Source organism: Mauremys mutica, chromosome 15, assembly GCF_020497125.1.
Source record: "Mauremys mutica isolate MM-2020 ecotype Southern chromosome 15, ASM2049712v1, whole genome shotgun sequence".
NCBI lineage: Eukaryota > Metazoa > Chordata > Testudines > Geoemydidae > Mauremys > Mauremys mutica.
This window is the reverse complement of record NC_059086.1, coordinates 3226889-3243504: the sequence shown is the minus strand read 5'-3', so window position 1 is coordinate 3243504 and position 16616 is coordinate 3226889. Positions and strand designations below refer to the sequence as shown.

At 58.9% G+C, this 16616-nt stretch overlaps 1 protein-coding gene across 2 annotated transcripts in view; it reads left to right on the top strand.

Annotated features, from left to right (window-relative positions):
- The first annotated feature begins 3072 nt into the window (after nt 1–3072).
- The window catches only part of LOC123350315 (SPARC-related modular calcium-binding protein 1-like), a 28113-nt gene continuing 14569 nt past the window's right edge, over nt 3073–16616 (top strand). For both annotated transcript variants that reach the window (XM_044988829.1, XM_044988828.1), the window contains exon 1: nt 3073–3222. In XM_044988829.1, the coding sequence (XP_044844764.1) occupies nt 3139–3222 (84 nt within the window). In that variant the 5' untranslated portion in view covers nt 3073–3138. The remainder of the gene's footprint in view (nt 3223–16616) is intronic.

The following is a 16616-nucleotide window of genomic DNA, read 5'->3' as shown; positions in this document are numbered from 1 at the left end:
AGCGGGCCGCTGCCTGCAGCTTGGCTGAGCGGGGGTCACAGTCAGCTGTCAGGGATATGTTTTTGCACTGGGGCATTTCAGGTCTCAATGCAGTAGCCTCCTGTCTTGCAACCTCCCGCCTGCTCACCTTCCTAGGTGCGCTCCCAAGCTGAGCTGCTTCTGTGCGGGGGGAGGCTCCCCTGGCAGTGCTGCTGGCCCCAGTGCAATGCTAGGGAGCAAAGGGGGGGCAGTCCCAGTGGCCCTCAGTGCAGTGTCGGGGGAGCCTGGTGCGTGGAGACGAGGGAGGCACTCGCTTGCAGTCCTGCTGGCCCCAGTGCTCCGGGACAAAGCCATCCATCTGTCGGGTGAGATGTACAAAGAGGGTCCTGAGCTCCCTAGATCCCCACGCCCGTCCCCCAGAGTTGGGGGGCTAGCCCCAGTGTCCAGACCCAATTCTCGTGCGGATGATTCCGTTTTGCATCCTTAAATGTCTCCTGCACTTTCAGCTGGTTACTGCCTTCTCCTTCCCTTCCTGTCCTAACTTGTCATGCAGCATTGTGCAGCTGTACCCATGGCTGCTGCTCCTCACCCCAGAGGTGGCTGCATCTCAGTGCTGTTGGGGTGATCCCTCCATGAACAGCTGCTATGCCCCACCCCCGAGGTGGCTGCACCCCACCTCAGCACTGGGTGAAGGCTCCTTGTATAAACAGCTGCCATGTGCTACCCCAGAGGTACCTGCATCTCAGCACTGGGTGAAGGCTCCTTGTATAAACAGCTGCCACGTGCTACCCCAGAGGTGGCTGCATCTCAGTGCTGGGTGCAAGATAATGTGCTGTATAAACTGCCCCCCATGGCTCCACCCCAGAGGCGGCTGCATCTGAGTGCAACATGCCCAATGATCCATCCCTTGCGTATCCCAATGGCATTTTGCAGCCAAGGTTTGCCCTGCTGCTGCCTGAGGTGTCCCTGTTCTGTGGCTAAACCATCCCCAGGGCTCTCAGGCCAGGGCCTCTCCCCAGCCCCTAAACCCCACTTCACAAATCAAACAAGCAACACGTTTTGTGCCTCTTTGGTAGAGGAGGACGCAGGGCCAATGTCTGGCCACTGGGGACTGTCAGTCACAAGCTGATGGGGGCAAGAGAGTCTCTGACCCCCTGAAGAAATAAACAAACCTCAGTCAACTTGAGCTGAGCAAAGCTTGGAGGGTGGGGGCTGTAACTCTGGGGTCTAGGCAGCTCCCTCCCCTCCCCACAGCCCGGTGGACCCCAGCGGGGTTTGTGCCTGTAGCATTGAACAGCAGCTCGGAGGGTCACCCCAGCAGGTGGGGTTACTGGGCCGGCTATCGTCTAAGAAGCTGGTTCTATGGTGTGGGAGCTGCCTCTCCGTTCCCCCTGCCGCCTGCTTTAACCACTGGACCCCACCAGAGGCGGGAATAGAACCAGGAGTCCTGACTCTCAAGTTTCCCCCCCATCCCTGCTCTAACCAGTAGACACCACTCTCCTCCCACAGGGCATCAGTAGCGGGGAGCTCCTGGACCAATGCCCCCCCCACCTCTTAAAAGGGCCATCTAGCCCTGGGCTGGGCCCCTCTGGCTCCTAACATCACAATGGAAGTGATCCAAGGTTGGGCACCTCGATTGCTTTAAGGATCTGGGCCCGAGTCTGCTCTTCACTCCCTGTCTGTCATGTGCTAGACCCGGGGCGGGGGGGGGCTGTGGTTTGCTGGGTGCCACCGGCAACTCCTGGGTTCCAAGCCCACCTTGGGGAGCGGGGGGGGGGGGGGAATTGAGTGTCAGGACTCCTGGGTTCTATTCTCAGCTCTGACCCTGTGGCAAATGGCTTCATTTCCCCGTGCCTCACTTTCACCTTTCCATACAACGGGAGAGAGTCTGAGTAGCTCCACGCAGGCGGCTGTGAGGTTTGACGGTGAGTGCTTGGAGGCGCTTGAAAGGATCTGGAAAAGGGGGGAACGTGTTTGTGTTTTAACTGTCTTCTAATGCCAGGAAGTTTTGTTTAAAACCAGGCGCAAACGTGAGGTGTAGGATAAGAAACCCTTTAAAATCTGTTGGGGGTTATCTGTGACTTAGATAGATTGAATTTCTGTCTTTCTATCTATCCCACACACACCCTCTATCTATCCCTATATCCACCCATCTACGGCTCTGTCCCGGTTGCTGCACGCCGGGGGAGCTGCAGCATAGACCCTTCCTACGTCAACAGACAGTATGTCCATGGCGGTAGCTCATCCACCTACCTCAGAGGCAGGAGCAAGGTGGATGGAAGAATTTTTTGGTTGACGTGACCCTGTACAACGCCGAGGAGGTCGACCGAACTACAGAGTTTTCCCTCTCCCTGAGTTTTGGAGCTGGGGCTGATCTCGTTTTTAGGTGTAGCCTAGGCCTAACCCGGAGAACGCGAACAGCCGGCGTTAGTCCGGTTCCTCCACGAGCTGTGGAAAGGCCGCAGGGTCCTGGCCTGGGTCGCCCCAGGAGAAGCCCTCCTGGGGATGGGCGGCTCTGGGCTGGCTTCGCCACCCTCCGGGCCCTGATTAGTCGTATGTATTTGTATCACAGCCGCGCTGAGGGGTCCGAGTCATGGGCCGGGGTCCGGCTGTGCTATCTAGCCATGGCTAAGCAGCCCCCCTCCGACCTGCCAAACTGCCTCCCCCCTAGAGCTTCGTCTACACTTCAGAATGGCCCCAACCTGCCTCAGGGCTGAGAAAAACACTGCCCCCCGAGCGCTGGGGATAGGGTTAGACGTGACCACAAGGGCCACCTAACCTCGCCCGCCGTGGCTGGCTAATCGCCTGGGACCCACCCGCTGCCAGCCGAATCCCTGCCGGGGGGGGCCTTGAACCCTGTCTCGCTGCCACTGCTGTGTGGGGCATTAAACTCCCCAGGCCTGGGGGGGGTGGGATCAGGCGCTGCGGGAGCCTCCGGGGGGGGGGCGAGGTAAATTCCCCCCTAGGTGGGTGGAGGAGGTGGGCGTGGCTTGCACAGAAGGGGGCGTGGCTCCGCCCCCAGCTGTTGTTGCCCGATGACTCCACGTGGCTGTCGGAGCGGCTGGAGCGCCCTGACCTGCGGGGCGGGATCGCTCCGGCTTTATAAAGCCGGCGCCCGGCGCTGGGGCGCTGCCTCTGGGATTTGCCTCGCCCCGAGCCATGTCCTGCCTCCGCTGGGGGCTGCTGCTGCTCCTCCTGGGCAGCCCTGCGCTGGCGGCCCCTTTGCGATGGGACAGATCCCCGGTAAGGTGATCCGGGGTAGCGGGGAGAGGCGTGTAGGGGGCTGGCTCTGGGGGCAGAGAGTGTGGGAGAGGGCGTGGGATGAGGGGCTGGCTCTGGGGGGAGAGAGTGTGGGAGAGGGCGTGGGATGAGGGGCTGGTGCTATGGGAGGAGAGGAGTGTGGGAAGAGAGTAGGAGGTTGGCAGAAGAGAGCATGGTGGGGGTAGGGGGCTAGAGACTAGCCATGAGGGGAGCATGCTTGTGGGGCTAGAGGTGGCTTCTGGCTATGGGGCAGGGGAGCAGGGGATGGCTATAGGGAGCAGGCTGGGGCTAGCTATGGGGGAGCATGGTTGTGGGGCTAGAGGTGGGTTCTGGCTATGGGGCAGGGGATGGCTATAGGGAGCGGGCTGGGGCTAGCCATGGGGGAGCATGGTTGTGGGGCTAGAGGTGGGCTCTGGCTATGGGGCAGTGGAGGGCTATAGGGAGCGGGGTGAGGGGCTGGGCGTAGCTGTGGGTGGCCTGTGCTTTAAGTACTAGAGTTCAGTCTCGGGGAGCTGCGTTGCTGGCGGCTCTGGAGGGGAGGGGTCTGCTGGGGGCTCCCCTCCCGGTGGGTTGGCGCGCTGAGCGGGTCGGGCCGGGGCCGTGTCCCATGCGTGGGGCTGGGCAGACCCCAGCGGAAAAGGATCGAAGCCGCAAGGGAATGGGACTGGAGCGGGGTCAGCCTGGACGGGGCGTTGAGATGCCCGGAGGCCTGGGCCAGCCTTGCTCCTGGGGGTGCCGAAAGCCGGTGAAAGCGCCTGTGACCCCCCCGGGGAGGATGGAAGCCCACAGGTGGTGGGTGGCTGCTGTTCCTTCAAGCTGGGGGACGCTGCCCGGAGGCATGTGGCGCTTCCACCTCTGTGGGGCGGGGGCAGCCGCTTCCTGAGGGGCTTTAAAGGGAGGGGGAAATCTGATCACCTCACTCAATAGTCCAGCTCCCTGTCCCCGAACATCACCCCGATTGCCTGCAAAAGCAACCCCAGCAGATCTCTTAGGTCCATCCTCTTCCCACCCACCCCAATTCAGCTGCTCCTACAGGTCCCTGGGTTTTGCAAGGTTAGGGCTGCCAAGGAGTGGTTTTCTCTTTTGGGGTGCTGGGTGAGCTCTGTTTGCAGCTTGTGGGGTGCAGAGGGATCTGTAGAAACACTGTCTCCTGTGTCTGTAATTTTCACTCCATGCATCTGAAGAAGTGAGTTTTTTTCCCACAAAAGCTCATGCCCAAATAAGCATTCGTCTTTAAGATGCCACCGGACTCCTCCTTGTTTTTGTGGATACAGACTAACACGGCTACCCGTCTGATACTTAATAAGGGAGTTAGAGCAGGCATGGGGGAGCCAGGGCTCCTGGGTTCTCTGCCAGTTCTGTGACATAGGACAAGTCGCTTCGGCTCTCTGTGCCTCAGTTTCCCTTTCTACAAAATAAGGTGCATTTTTTGTTTGTTTGTTTTTTAACCTATCCCCTGGGAAGAGAATGGGTGCAAGCGGATGATTTAGTTGGTGTTGGTCCTGCTTTGAGCAGGGGGTTGGACTAGATATCTCCCGAGGTCCCTTCCAACCCTGATAGTCTATGATAAGCCTGAGTGCTTCTCTAAGGGCTTTGAGATCCTCGTGCGGAAGGGGCTGGCTGTTGGCACTTGCGGTCGCAGAGCCGTGACCCGAGAGCTCCTGCCAAACGCCGCGTGCTGAGGCTGAGTGGCCGGGCGTGCCTGGAGATGGCCATCCAGGCCTTGAAGTAATCGGCTTCTGAATCGGGTGCGCGGAAGGCGTGTCGGGTGAGATGCTGGCTGTGCTTTGCCCCTTCTGGTTTTTGGTTCGAGTCCATCTCGCAGGCTGGAAGGAGAAGCTAGGAAACTCCCCAGCACAGAGCAAGCGACCGTGCTTGGGAACAAATCTCCCTGATCTTTCCCATTGGGAGAGCCCTTATCTAGCTGCCTGTGCCCCCCCCCCCTCTCCCCCCGGGGAGCTGATTTTACAAGCAAGTTGTCTTGCACATGCTGCTTTTAAAACCAGAGCAAAACTCCTAGCCAGTGGGGTGAACTCTGGTGGGATTCAATGCTGTTAAATCTGAAGTTTGAAGGATCTAGTAACTCGCCCCCTCACTTGAGCAAAAGGGATTCAAGATCTGGGTTCAAGTCTCGGTTCCGCCATCAGCTCTCTGTGGCCTGGCGGGGGAGTCGTTTAGTCCTTGTGCCTCGATTTCCCCACCTGTCGAAAGAGGGCTGCCCTTGCTACTTAGATGGAAAGACCTTCAGGGCAAGGACAGTCTTGCTACGTGTCTGTGCAGCGCCTGTGGGGGGAGGGCGGCTGATCTCGGTCGGGGTCTGCGCAGCACCCGCTGTGAGATAGTGGGGCCGGGGTGAACTGTAGGTGCCCCTGGAGTGTGAATAACTGAGATTGGATCTGTGGAAATGGGGGTGCAGGAAGGGCAGGGCCTTCCAACTCTTAAACTGCAGCCCGAGTGGGAGAAGAGGCCCTGGATAAAAACTATTCTCTTGCTTTGCCTGTGGGATCTGAGAGTTAAGCTGGGTCTGTTCTGGCCGGCTCCCGGAGCTCTAGTGCCCGATTCTCTTGCTGTGAGTCCGACTAGAACCCAGCTCCTCTTAGAGACCTGTTTGGCTTTGCTGGGCTCTGATTCTGGGCCGTGCCCGGGAGCCCCCGTTGTGCAGGGTGCTGCACGAACTCCTAGTCAGCGTCCCTGCCCCAAGGCGCTCACAGCCCAGCTAGACAAGATGAAGAGTAGGATGGGAAACTGAGGCACGGAGCTGGTAAGTGATTTGACCTCAGTTGCCCGGCAGGTCAGCTGCAGAGCTGAAACTGAGAACCCAGGCTTCCAGTAGACTCTACTGCGTTAAGGTAGTGAATCTCCGTTGCTTAACTGCGTGTGTGTGCGTGTGAGAGATTTCGGGCAGCGGTTCCCTCTACCAGCCAGTCTACAGTGGCTAAAAGCCTACTACAGCGCCTGGCTAGGGGAGTCTCTTTTCAAGCAGCACCAGCTCGGTTCTCTACCAAGTGAGCTGAAGATCCTGGGTTCAAATCCTGCTCTCCGCCCATGGTAGATGACTGTGTGGCATGTTAACGTCAAGCCCTTGTTCTATTCCACGGCAGCTGTTGTGGGGGGGGGCAGAATTGCTCCCTTGGGATGATCCTTGAGAACTGGGGCATTGTGGCTAAATCTGGGAAGCCCTTTTGGGGTGGGTGGGAGCCGGGTCTCCTAAAACCTTTTCTAGCTTGTTCTCAGCTGCATTGACGGGGGGCAGAACTATAGACTCAGCTCACCCCTCCCCCTGGTTCCATGTCACCTTCCTATTCTGGGGGTGTATCGAACTTGGCACTGCTGGCAGCGTGAGGGGTGTATTAACTCTGGCCGGGGGGACCGCCCGGTGGGACCAGCTACGATGAGATGAGTCTGAGCTTCTGCTTTGTGTCTGTCCACCAACGTACACCACAGGGTGACTCTCAAGGCTGGGTGATGGCCCAGACCGGGGATCGGATGGGGCGGACGGCAGAGTGGAAAGCGAGGCTCAGAATGACAACCTGTTCCATCCCCAGCACGGGGTGTAGAAAAGACCCCGCCTAGCGGGTTACAGCTGCATGGCTGGTGGCTCTCAAACTTTTTTTACTGGTGACCCCTTTCACACAGCAAGTCTCTGAGTGCGACGCCCCCCGCCCTATAAATTAAAAACACTTGTTTATCTATTTAACACCATTATAAACGCTGGAGGCAAAGCGGAGTTTGGGGTGGAGGCTGGCAGCTCGCGACCCTCCATGTAATAACCTCATAACCCCCTGAGGGGTCCTGACCCCCGCTTTGAGAACCCCCTGTTCTAGCATCTAGGTTGGCAAAAGCCGAACTGGCCGGTAAGCGAGGGCGGCGGGGGGAATGAATTGGCTGGATCTCAGCTGAACACCCAGTGGCGGGCACCAGTTGGGCATATCAACAAGGCAGGCTCCCAGACAAATGAGGGGGGTGGTTTAACAAGGAAACCAGAGTTTCTAAGCAACCAGCATGCAAAATAACCATTGGGGGGGTGGGGGTGGGGTTGTAACAGGGTGGAGGTTCCCCCCAGAACTGTAGTAGGGTCACTGGACAGGAAGGTACACTATGTCCCATAGCTTCAGGGGGTTTGCTTAGCACAGATCTGCCTGTGGTGCAAGCTACTGGGGCGGGGGGTCCAGCGTCTGTATTTAGTGCCTGGCCCAGCCTGTCTGGGTGCTGATGCACCTTCTAATTTTAATCACAGCTTCCCCGGCCCCATGCTGCCGTCATCCCTTCTTGGGCCTTGTCTATATCGGCCTTAGTCAGCCGGGGGTCTGCCCAGCCCCTCCCTTGGAAAGTGATCAATACCGGCTGGGTTCGCTGGCTGGCGCGTGACCTTGACTCCCTGATGCAACAGGTGGCCCGGCTTTACCCATGCTAGAATATCAGCGCTGCCCGGGGTGGGCTGGAGAGCTCCCTGCCGGCTGCATGGGGGGCTGGTGGAAGGGGCTGGACAGAGACCTGACTCCCAAGAGATTGGCTTAGCTACCCGGCCCTTTCTGCATCTCTCCGTGGAGTTGTGTGCATGAGGGCCAGCCGCCTTTTGCACCTCTAAGGCCATTGGGGAACAAACATTATCCGGTGCTGCTGCTGCTGCTGCAACACACCAACAGCTCGTGTTGTCTGGCCAGATCCCGTGCTGCAAGCTGCAGGGCTGTGAGGAGGGCCTGAGCGGTGCTGGCTGGAAACTCTGCATCAGCAGCCTTGGAGAAGAAAATGCCACTTTCATGGAAATTGACGTCTTTCTGATCCTGTCAGTTTCATCTTTTTTGTTGCTTCTTTTTTTTTTTTTTGGCGGGGGGGACGACAAAAGGAGCGTTTCAGTAATCTCAGAACATCCTGTTTTGACAATTTTGAGACGGAACATTTTTATGTTTTGCCCTTTCGAAACAATTCATTTTTTTTAAATATATTTTCAAAAGATTGTTTAAAGGTCAAAACTGGAACAAAACACTTTGACCCAAAACAAATTGGGGTGGTTTTTTTTCCCCCCAGGTTTTTTGTTTGTTTCAGAGGAACTTTTTTTCTTCTTTGTCTCAGAACAGAACGATTTGAAATCCCGGCATGTCCTGGGAAAGGGAAAATCACATTTCTACACAGCTGTTACTGAGCTCCCACCTGGCGACCACTGAACCTTCCAAAATCTGGGGGCGGGGGGATGTCGCAGCTAAACCCATGTCATGCTGCTGCAGGTAGCTTCATTCCTAGCAGGGCTGGAAGGGACCTTGAGAGGTATCTAGTCCCGTCCCCTGCACTCCTGCACTAAGGATTATCTGGACCATCCCTGACAGGTGTTTGTCCAACCTGCTCTTAAACACCTCCAGGGATGGAGATTCCACAACCTCCCTAGGCAATTTATTCCCGTGCTTAACCACCCTGACAGTTGGGAAGCTTTTCCTAATGTCCAACCTAAACCTCCCTTGCTGCAAGTTAAGCCCATTGCTTCTTGTCCTGTTCTCAGAGGTTAAGGAGAATAATTTCCACCCCTTGTCTCTGTAACAACCGTTTATGTATTTGAGAACTGTGTCTTCCCCACTCTTATTTTGACATGAGAGGTCACCACGGATGAAAAGTGAGTTGAGCTAGTTCTATTAAGACTTCCAGCCTTAATAAAAGGCTCCCTCAGTAATGAGGGAGGGACCTTAATTATATGGCTAAAGAGGTCCAAAAAACGGGTTCCTAAAATTAGAACTGGCTGGGGAATGTTTCAATGAAAATTGTGGGCAAAAAGCCCCCCAAAAGCAGCTTTATTGAGGGCGGGGCTGTTCCTGGGGGCAGGGTCGGTCCTGACGAATTTCCTGACTTGACGGTGAGAATTTTGAAACGGTCAGAACAGGACTTTTTGTTTCAGAAGTTTCCAGGTTTGGGTCTTAGTGCCAAACAACTCTGGGCTTTGAAATTTAACTTTGGTTATCGTTAAAAGGGCCAGAATCCAAATATTTCAGGAGTTGGAGAAACGTTTCGATTCACCTCCGCGCTGACTCCAGTGGAATCTTTGTTTGTCGTTCACAGTTTTCTTTGGTTTTGTGCGTGAATTTGATTCCCCACCTCACCCCCAAAATCTCAGATTTTCATAGAATTTCCTACCCTTCCCTCCCCAGCTCTACCTCATCTGGGTGCCCAGGTCGCTATTTAGGCTCCTACAGAACAAGTTTGACCATCAAGCTGTTTTTCTCCTCCTAACACTTTACCTAGGCCTCTGTCTCTAGGCTCCTCTTCCTGAAAACTCTTCCTGAAAATCTCTCCTGCTACATCTCCGCTTCATCATGCTGGGGGGATGGGATCGGAAAGGGTGTGTGTGCGGGGGGGGGGAGACCGAGGCTGCTTCCCACGCTGGGTCCCCACAGCACAGAGCTCCAGGTGGCCCGCTCCCTGGCTCACCTGCATGCTCGGTTCCTCCTCCACCCGTCTCCGTAGCAGGAGCCCGAGCCAGGTGTGCTGCCTGGGGCCTTGTCCCCTCCTGATGGGAACTTGAATTGGGATCAAGCCCCCTCCAGCGGTGTCCTCACGTGATATCTCCGGTTTGCCTTGGCAGCAGGGAGCTGGTTGTCTTGGGGCTGTGGGTTTCTGGGAGAAGATCCCCCCTTGGATTAGGTCTGGCCTGGGGATTTGCTGCACACAGGAACCATGTGGGGCCGGGGGAGATAGTCTCCAAGCAGACTGAGAGGGGCCGTTTATATGGCTGCTAGGGGGATTGGAGCGGGGGAGCATGCAAGGCAGGCATGGTGCTCGGTGCTGTACGGACACGTGTAGGGGGACAGTCCCTGGCCCAAAGAACTCATGGTCTTGGCTAATGACAAAATGCAATTGAGGGGAGTGGGGGTAGAACCAAGTTAACCATCTGCCTGGTTTCGTAATCTGATGTTACCCACCCCCGAGGTGTGATCCCTAGCGTTTATCTGGCATTTTCATCCCTTGCTCTCAAGGTGTTTTACAAAGGCAGGTGGATCGCATTCTCCCCCTTTATAGAGTGGGGAAACTGAGGCATGGAGCTGGACAGGGATTCACCCATGGGTCCCCCAGCAGCAGAGCCAGGAATTAGAACCCAGGTCTGCTGGGTCCCAGTCTAGTGCTCTTGCCAGTGGGCTGCACTGTCTCCTCTAGCCTCCCGCCTGCCTGGGAGAGGTGGTGTGTGCTGAGCGGGGAGGTGGCAATGCTATTGTAGGGGTGCATCATGGGGGGGGGTAACTCCACATCCACCCCTCCAAGGTCTCCTCCTGCCCCCTCCTCTTGCGCATTTCGGGGAGACTCTAAGGTACCAGGCCCTGAAAGCTTCCATCGGCTCTGCCCTCCACCACGGCTCCCCCAAGGTAGCAGCAATGCAGCAGAGGTGACACAGCACAGATCGGGGCCCCCCCCCCATGCATGCCCCAAGACCTACACCCCCCCTGGCTCGCTCAATTCCACCCCCCCTCCCTGCACGCCAATGCAGATCCAGCTGTCTCTGTAGGGCAGGGCAGGGCAGGCAGAGCTCAGGGTGGGGGTGGAATCAGGAAATTAGCAGGGATTTCTCCACCCCACCCCCCCGGCCCATTTCCAGGCAGAATCCTACTCCGTACAGGCTCTGGGAACCCACCCAGGTGCTGCTGCCCATGGGCAATGAACGCGCTGTCCCAGGACCCGGGCCAAGGAGCAAGAGCAGCATATGAAGGGGAAACGCCAGACAGACATCGAGCCGCCCCTGGGCTCGCTCTCCTCAGGTGTGGGAGGGCCATTAATTGATTTAAGAGGCAGCTTGTGCCAGGGAAATCAGGGTGGAGGGAAGGCAGGCCCGATCCTTTCATTCCCCTCCCCCCATCCTTCCCAAATTGAGAGGGGTCAGGCTGAGGACCGGGGGAATCTCTCTGGCCAGAGTCCCATTTTGCTGGAGCAGAGAGGACACCCTCCACCCCCAACCTCCTGCTCTGATCGTGGTGAACCTAGTGCTGGTGAAAGAGACAGAACTTTGAGCAGCCGGTTTCTGGCCCTCGTGGCACCAGAGAAGCTTCCAAATGTCTCCCAGGGTGCAGCTCCGTCTTCCTGAGTCTGCAGGCAGCCCCGGTGCCTCTGCGGCCCCTCAGCGCTTCTGCTGGTCAACGCCAGCCGGCCCAGTTCTTTGGCAGCATCCCTGGGGCTGGGAAGAATTGGAGCCGGTGCTTGCTGCGTGAGGGAACAGGCTCTGAGGAGCAGCGGGGTACATGGGACTGGGAGCTAGAAATGCAAGCTGGGGGTGGGGTAGCCTAGCGGGAAGGGACCTCTCCTCTTCCGCCCGTCGCATTTCACGGGGTTTTGGAGTAGCCCGATGGAGCTCTGCTCGAGCAGGGGCACGTGGATTGGTAACTAGGTGAAAGCACAGGTAGCTATTGGGGGTGGGGGGCCCTGCTACGCCAGCCCTGGGCTCCCCCCCCCATACAGCTCTGCCTGTGTCCCTCAGTCCTGACCCGCAGCCCCCTGCTAGCCCAGCCCTGGGATCCCCCCTCAATCTCCGTAGCATCCCCTTCCCTGTCCCTGTTGCGCCGGGGAGGGGAGGGCTGGAGCTTCGGCTCTCAGTCACCTGATTATTAATAATCTATTTTCCCCTTCGTTGCTTAAAAGCCTCTTGTGGGCAGAAATCCTGAGGGAGGGGGGGTGCAGAGGGAAGGGGTCTGTGATCTCATCTTCAAGACTGAGTCCATTTCAGCCCCATGGATTATTCTCCCCCCCTTTTCCCTTCCCAGACGAAGGGCCCCCTTCATCGGCCTGGCCCCGTCGCAGCGCCAGCCTTATACAGCGAAGGCTCTTGTTGTCTGAAGGGGGGGGGGAAGGAAGCCGTGGGGGGGGGCATGTGGCAGGTACACAATGGCCCTTTGACTCGGTGGCAAGGGCTGAGCCGGGAGCGCATCCCTGTGCCACCAGAGGCCCTAACAAATTACCCCTGGCTGACAGCTGCATGGGCCTGGCTGTGTGCGTTGGCAGGCGCCGGCGGCCGGGAGGGGATCAGCGGGAGTCTTGGGGGCAGCCCTAGCCCTGAAATGGATGGATGGGGCTGGCTTGCCAGGGCCCCGAGCGTGTGGCGGGTGTCTGCCAGGAGCTGGCCAGACGCACACGCCTTGCAGCGGGAGGGGATACGCTCCCTGGGGGCGTCCGTCCGCCCCGCTACAGGGATGGAGTGGAGATAGGAAGAAGAATCTAACCAAATGTTGTTGTTTAAAGGCACTGCGCTCTAGGGCCGGGCTCCGCGGTCCCCCGGGGCTTGGACCGGCCCGTCAGGGCGGCCGTGCTGTCTGCTGGCCATGGCTGCGGGGTGTTGATGCAGCTGAGGCTGGGGGGGTCTTTGGCTCCAGCTGCCAGAATTAACCTCCAGGTGAGAACTGCCCTGAGCGCCCCTGGATGAAAAGACAGTAACTCAATGGAGCAGGTTTCCCGGCTAAACGGTAACGAAGCCCAACGGCCGATTATTAATAAACCGCTTGGAGCCTGAGTTATTTGCGGGGGTTACAATTGGGGCTGGAGCCCTTGCCTGAGAGCGGGGGGGGGGCTCCCCCATTGCATCAGGGGGCTGCCCCCAACTGCTCACAGTTTAACTAGACGAAGTCAGGATCATTATCCCCATATTACAGCTGGGGAAACTGAGGCACGTAGCTGGGCCTGGAATCTGGCGCTCTTGGATCCCAGCCCAGAGCCTTCACCCCTGGGCCACAGAGGAAGCCACGAAGCCTCGTATCGGGCGCTTTGACTCCAGGTCTTCCACTAAATGTGCCCAGCTTGAGGCCAGCTCCACAAACCAGTCCGTGGGCAGCCAGTCCCCCAGCTGGTGGGCGAGGCGAGCGCTCCAGGGCTCGCCGTTCGTTCATGCGTTTCCTCCCCCCACCCCTTCCTGAGGCTGAGGAGGAGAGGAGGCTTCGGGGGGTGGGCAGGTGGGGGCGGTGGGGGTCCGCTCGGAAGCAGTGCGCGGGTGGCATTACCCGCCCCAAATGTTCCAAAATCATGAAGCAGGCTCCCTCCAAATCCCGAGATTGGCTTGAAAATCAGGAGATCTACAGATAACAGCTGGGTTTTGGTTTTTTGTAATTTCCCTTCTGCCTTTTGAGCCTTTAGGGGGCCCGGGGGCCACATTTTGAAGCTTTCTCCGCAGTCATGAAGGCTAGAAACTTATGGTTTCTTTAAGAACGAAAGGCTGAGATCCTCACACATCCACCTGACTCCAGGAGCTGGGGCTTTAAGGAAAACGATAGTTCGCAGGAGAGTCGTGACAAAATCATGAGTTGGCAACACTGCAGTGGGGCTGGGCCTGGGGGTGGGAATGTGGGGCTGGAGGGACCCACAGGTCTGATGGGGAGCGGCTGTTAGGCTGGTTGGATCCAGTACCATGGGTCTGGTGTGGGTCGGGGGTGGATGTGGAGCTAGAAGGGCCCGTGTGGTCTGAGGAAGAGCTGTGATCTCCCATGCCTGGGCCGTCGGGTTGGGTGCAGAGGAGGTGCCTGGTGCAGGTGGCTAGGTAAGGAAAGACGAGGGGGTGGAAGGAACCCCTCTGCCCAGGCTGGGATATACAGCATCCCCCCTGTCCCCGGGCCTGGCTGGGTCAGGGGGGCAGGGATTGCCAGGGGCCGCTACCTTCATCCTGCCTGTCAGGGTTAACTGGAGCCGCAGGCTGGGGTGGAGTAAACCCTGGGGGCTCAGCTCCTGCCTGGCCTTTGTAACCGCAGAGCAGCGGCCAGGAAAGCGAGTGTCGGATTGGGCCCCGGGCCGTGCCGGGAGCCGTCAGGTCGGCTCTCTTGCCTTGGCTCCCACGCAGGGAGCCCGTGTCCCTCCTGAGGAGCAGCCTGCAGGGCTGTATTCCTGTCTGTGTGCATGTGGGCCGGCTTCACCCAATGCAGCTGCCTGTGGGGTGGGGCAGCTGTTTGTATGGGGGTCCCTCAGCCAGTGCTGAGATGCAGCTGCCTCTGGGGTGGGGCAGCTGTTCCTGCAGCAAACCCCCCCCCCCCACTACAACAAGGGGTAGTGGGAGTCAGGACTCCTGGGTTCCCTGCTGAGTGGCAGAGTGAGGAGCTCTCCTTCCCTTCCCCTGCTGTAGAAGACCCCTGATACCTTCTTCCCCGCCCACAAAGCACCGAGACTACACGCCTGGAGGAAGTCACAAGCAACCTTCTGGTGGGGGGTGGATGGACTGAGCTGATGTCTTCACACACCCCCCCACTCCCTCTGCTGCTTGCTTGTGAAGGGGGAGGCAGGGCCCAGCAGCCTTGGGGCTCACTTCCAGTTTCTTTCTTCTGTTCCTAAATCGCATGCTTCAGGGCTTCTGCTGGCCAGGGTCAGGAAGGGATTCCTCCCCCCCCCCCCATGTGTTCTGGGAGGTTTGGTTTTTTTTTTAAAAATCTCCTTCCTCTGAACCAGCAGAGATGGCCCCGGTTGGGGCAGCGGCACTAGACGGGGTGAGACGGGGCTCTGAGGTGGTTGTTCCGTCTCTCGCAGGCGCTTACCTGGCTGGTTCTGGCTCATGTGCTCAGGGTCTAACTGATCGCCAGAGGAAGGAATCCCCCCGCCCGCCCCAGCTCAGATCAGCAGGGACCCAGATGGGGTTTCGCCTTCCTCTGCAGCGGGGGGCGGGTCACTTGCTGGGATTACCTGCGGTGGATCTAACTTCCCTGCCATTGGTGAGGCAGGGGAGGGTCTCGGGCGCCGGCGCCCCTCAGTCCCTCCTGTTCTCTGCCTGGAGCCAACGGCCGTGGTGTCTGCTAGGGGCTGGGATGCTTTGGTCTCAGTGGGGTAGCTGGTGGCCTGGGATACACAGCTGGGACCAGCTGCCTGAAGAGTGGGGGGCCTGCCTGCGGGCAGCTGTATAGTGGGGGGAGGGTGGGGAGCTTCCCTCATTAATGACATGCCCTCCCCCAGTGACTTTAATACCACGCTGGCTCTATGTATGTGTGTCATGTCCCCTCTAGTGGCTGGAGCCAGCAGCACGGCGCCACGCCGAAGGGCTACACCTCAGACCCTCCGTGGCATATTTGGAGGGGGACGCAAAGGGAAAGTGAATTTTCGGAGAGGGGTGGTGGCAGGGCGTTGAGCTGGGATCAGGAGGCCCAGTCTGTGACTAGTGTCTGTGTGTGGTTTGGGAGGGGGGTGGCACTCTATAGCCGGGTTCTTCTAGCAGGCCCATCACCATGGCCTCTGAGCTGCTACCGGCCTCACGTCCACCAGCAGCCTGCGGTGACTAGCCTCTGCCGTGTGGGAGCCGGAGGGGAGCGGAGACTCAGCCAGGGATGGACTCGCAGCTGGGGGGGGAGTGGAGGCGGCTCGGCGGGCTGGTCCGTGCCAGCTGTCCCAGCTCCTCGCGGGGTGGGGGACCCGTCTCGTGGCCAGGCGGGAGGAGTGATGTCGCGTCTGTGCGGCTAAGAGACGCCTTTGATGGAAAGAGAGGGCGGGTGTATTTATTAAAGGGGGGGGCCCCCTCGGTTGGTGTCCTGTTTGCCGCGGGCTGGGGGGTGCCGCTGGCCCGGGGCTGTGAGGGTTTGGGAGCTTCGGCCAGTTCGCGCCCACTCGCCCCCGCCGGTTGATGTCACCGTCCCATCAGTCTGTCAACAGCTTTGCCTCGGCGGCCACATGCCAACGCCCGCGGCCCTGCAGGATCCCGGCCCCTTGGCGCCGGGGAGAGGCCCTGGCTGGGCAGGGTGGGGATCGTGGCCCAGGCGCAGGCAGGCTGCTGGTCTGTGCGGGGAGCGGGTATGGCACCCGGAGCATGCCAGGGCCTGAGGGCAGAATTCAGCCCCTCTGCCGGCAGCCCCCGTTCGCGTGGACGACGCCGGGTGGTGCAGGGGGCTGGGAACTGGGCTCAGACCCAGCCCGCTTGCTCCACCCGGGCCGCTGAGCAGCCCATCAGGCAGGCAGCCTGGAAGCGCAGGCCTCTGTATTTCCAAGTGGCCCCATTGCCATGCAAGGCTCCCTACTCCCTCCACCCCAACCCTCCCCCACCCCAAGTGCCTCTTATCTGCTTCTGGCAAAGGGCAGCAGCAGGGCTTGGGTCGGGGCGCAGCGAAGCCAGGGTGGAATTGCAGGGGGCTGCAGGGGGCACCAGCGGAGCTGGGGGAGGGGGGAAGCTGCAGGGTGGAATTGCAGGGGGCTGTGTGCGCACTGGCTGGGATCACACCCCTGCTCTGCCACAGACTCCCTGTGTGAGCTTGCCTCAGTTTCCCCTCTCTACAATGGGGGCAAGAGCCCTGGGAGGGGCTCAGATACTTCAGTAATGGGGGCCGGACATGTGCCTCAGAGCCTCTTGGGTGACCCCCCCACCCGCCACTGGCAGCTGCCTTCGCCCCCTGCGGTGGGGTGATAGGATGGAAGGACTCCCGCCCACTGTCCCCCCTGCTTCATCTCAATCTGCTGCTAGG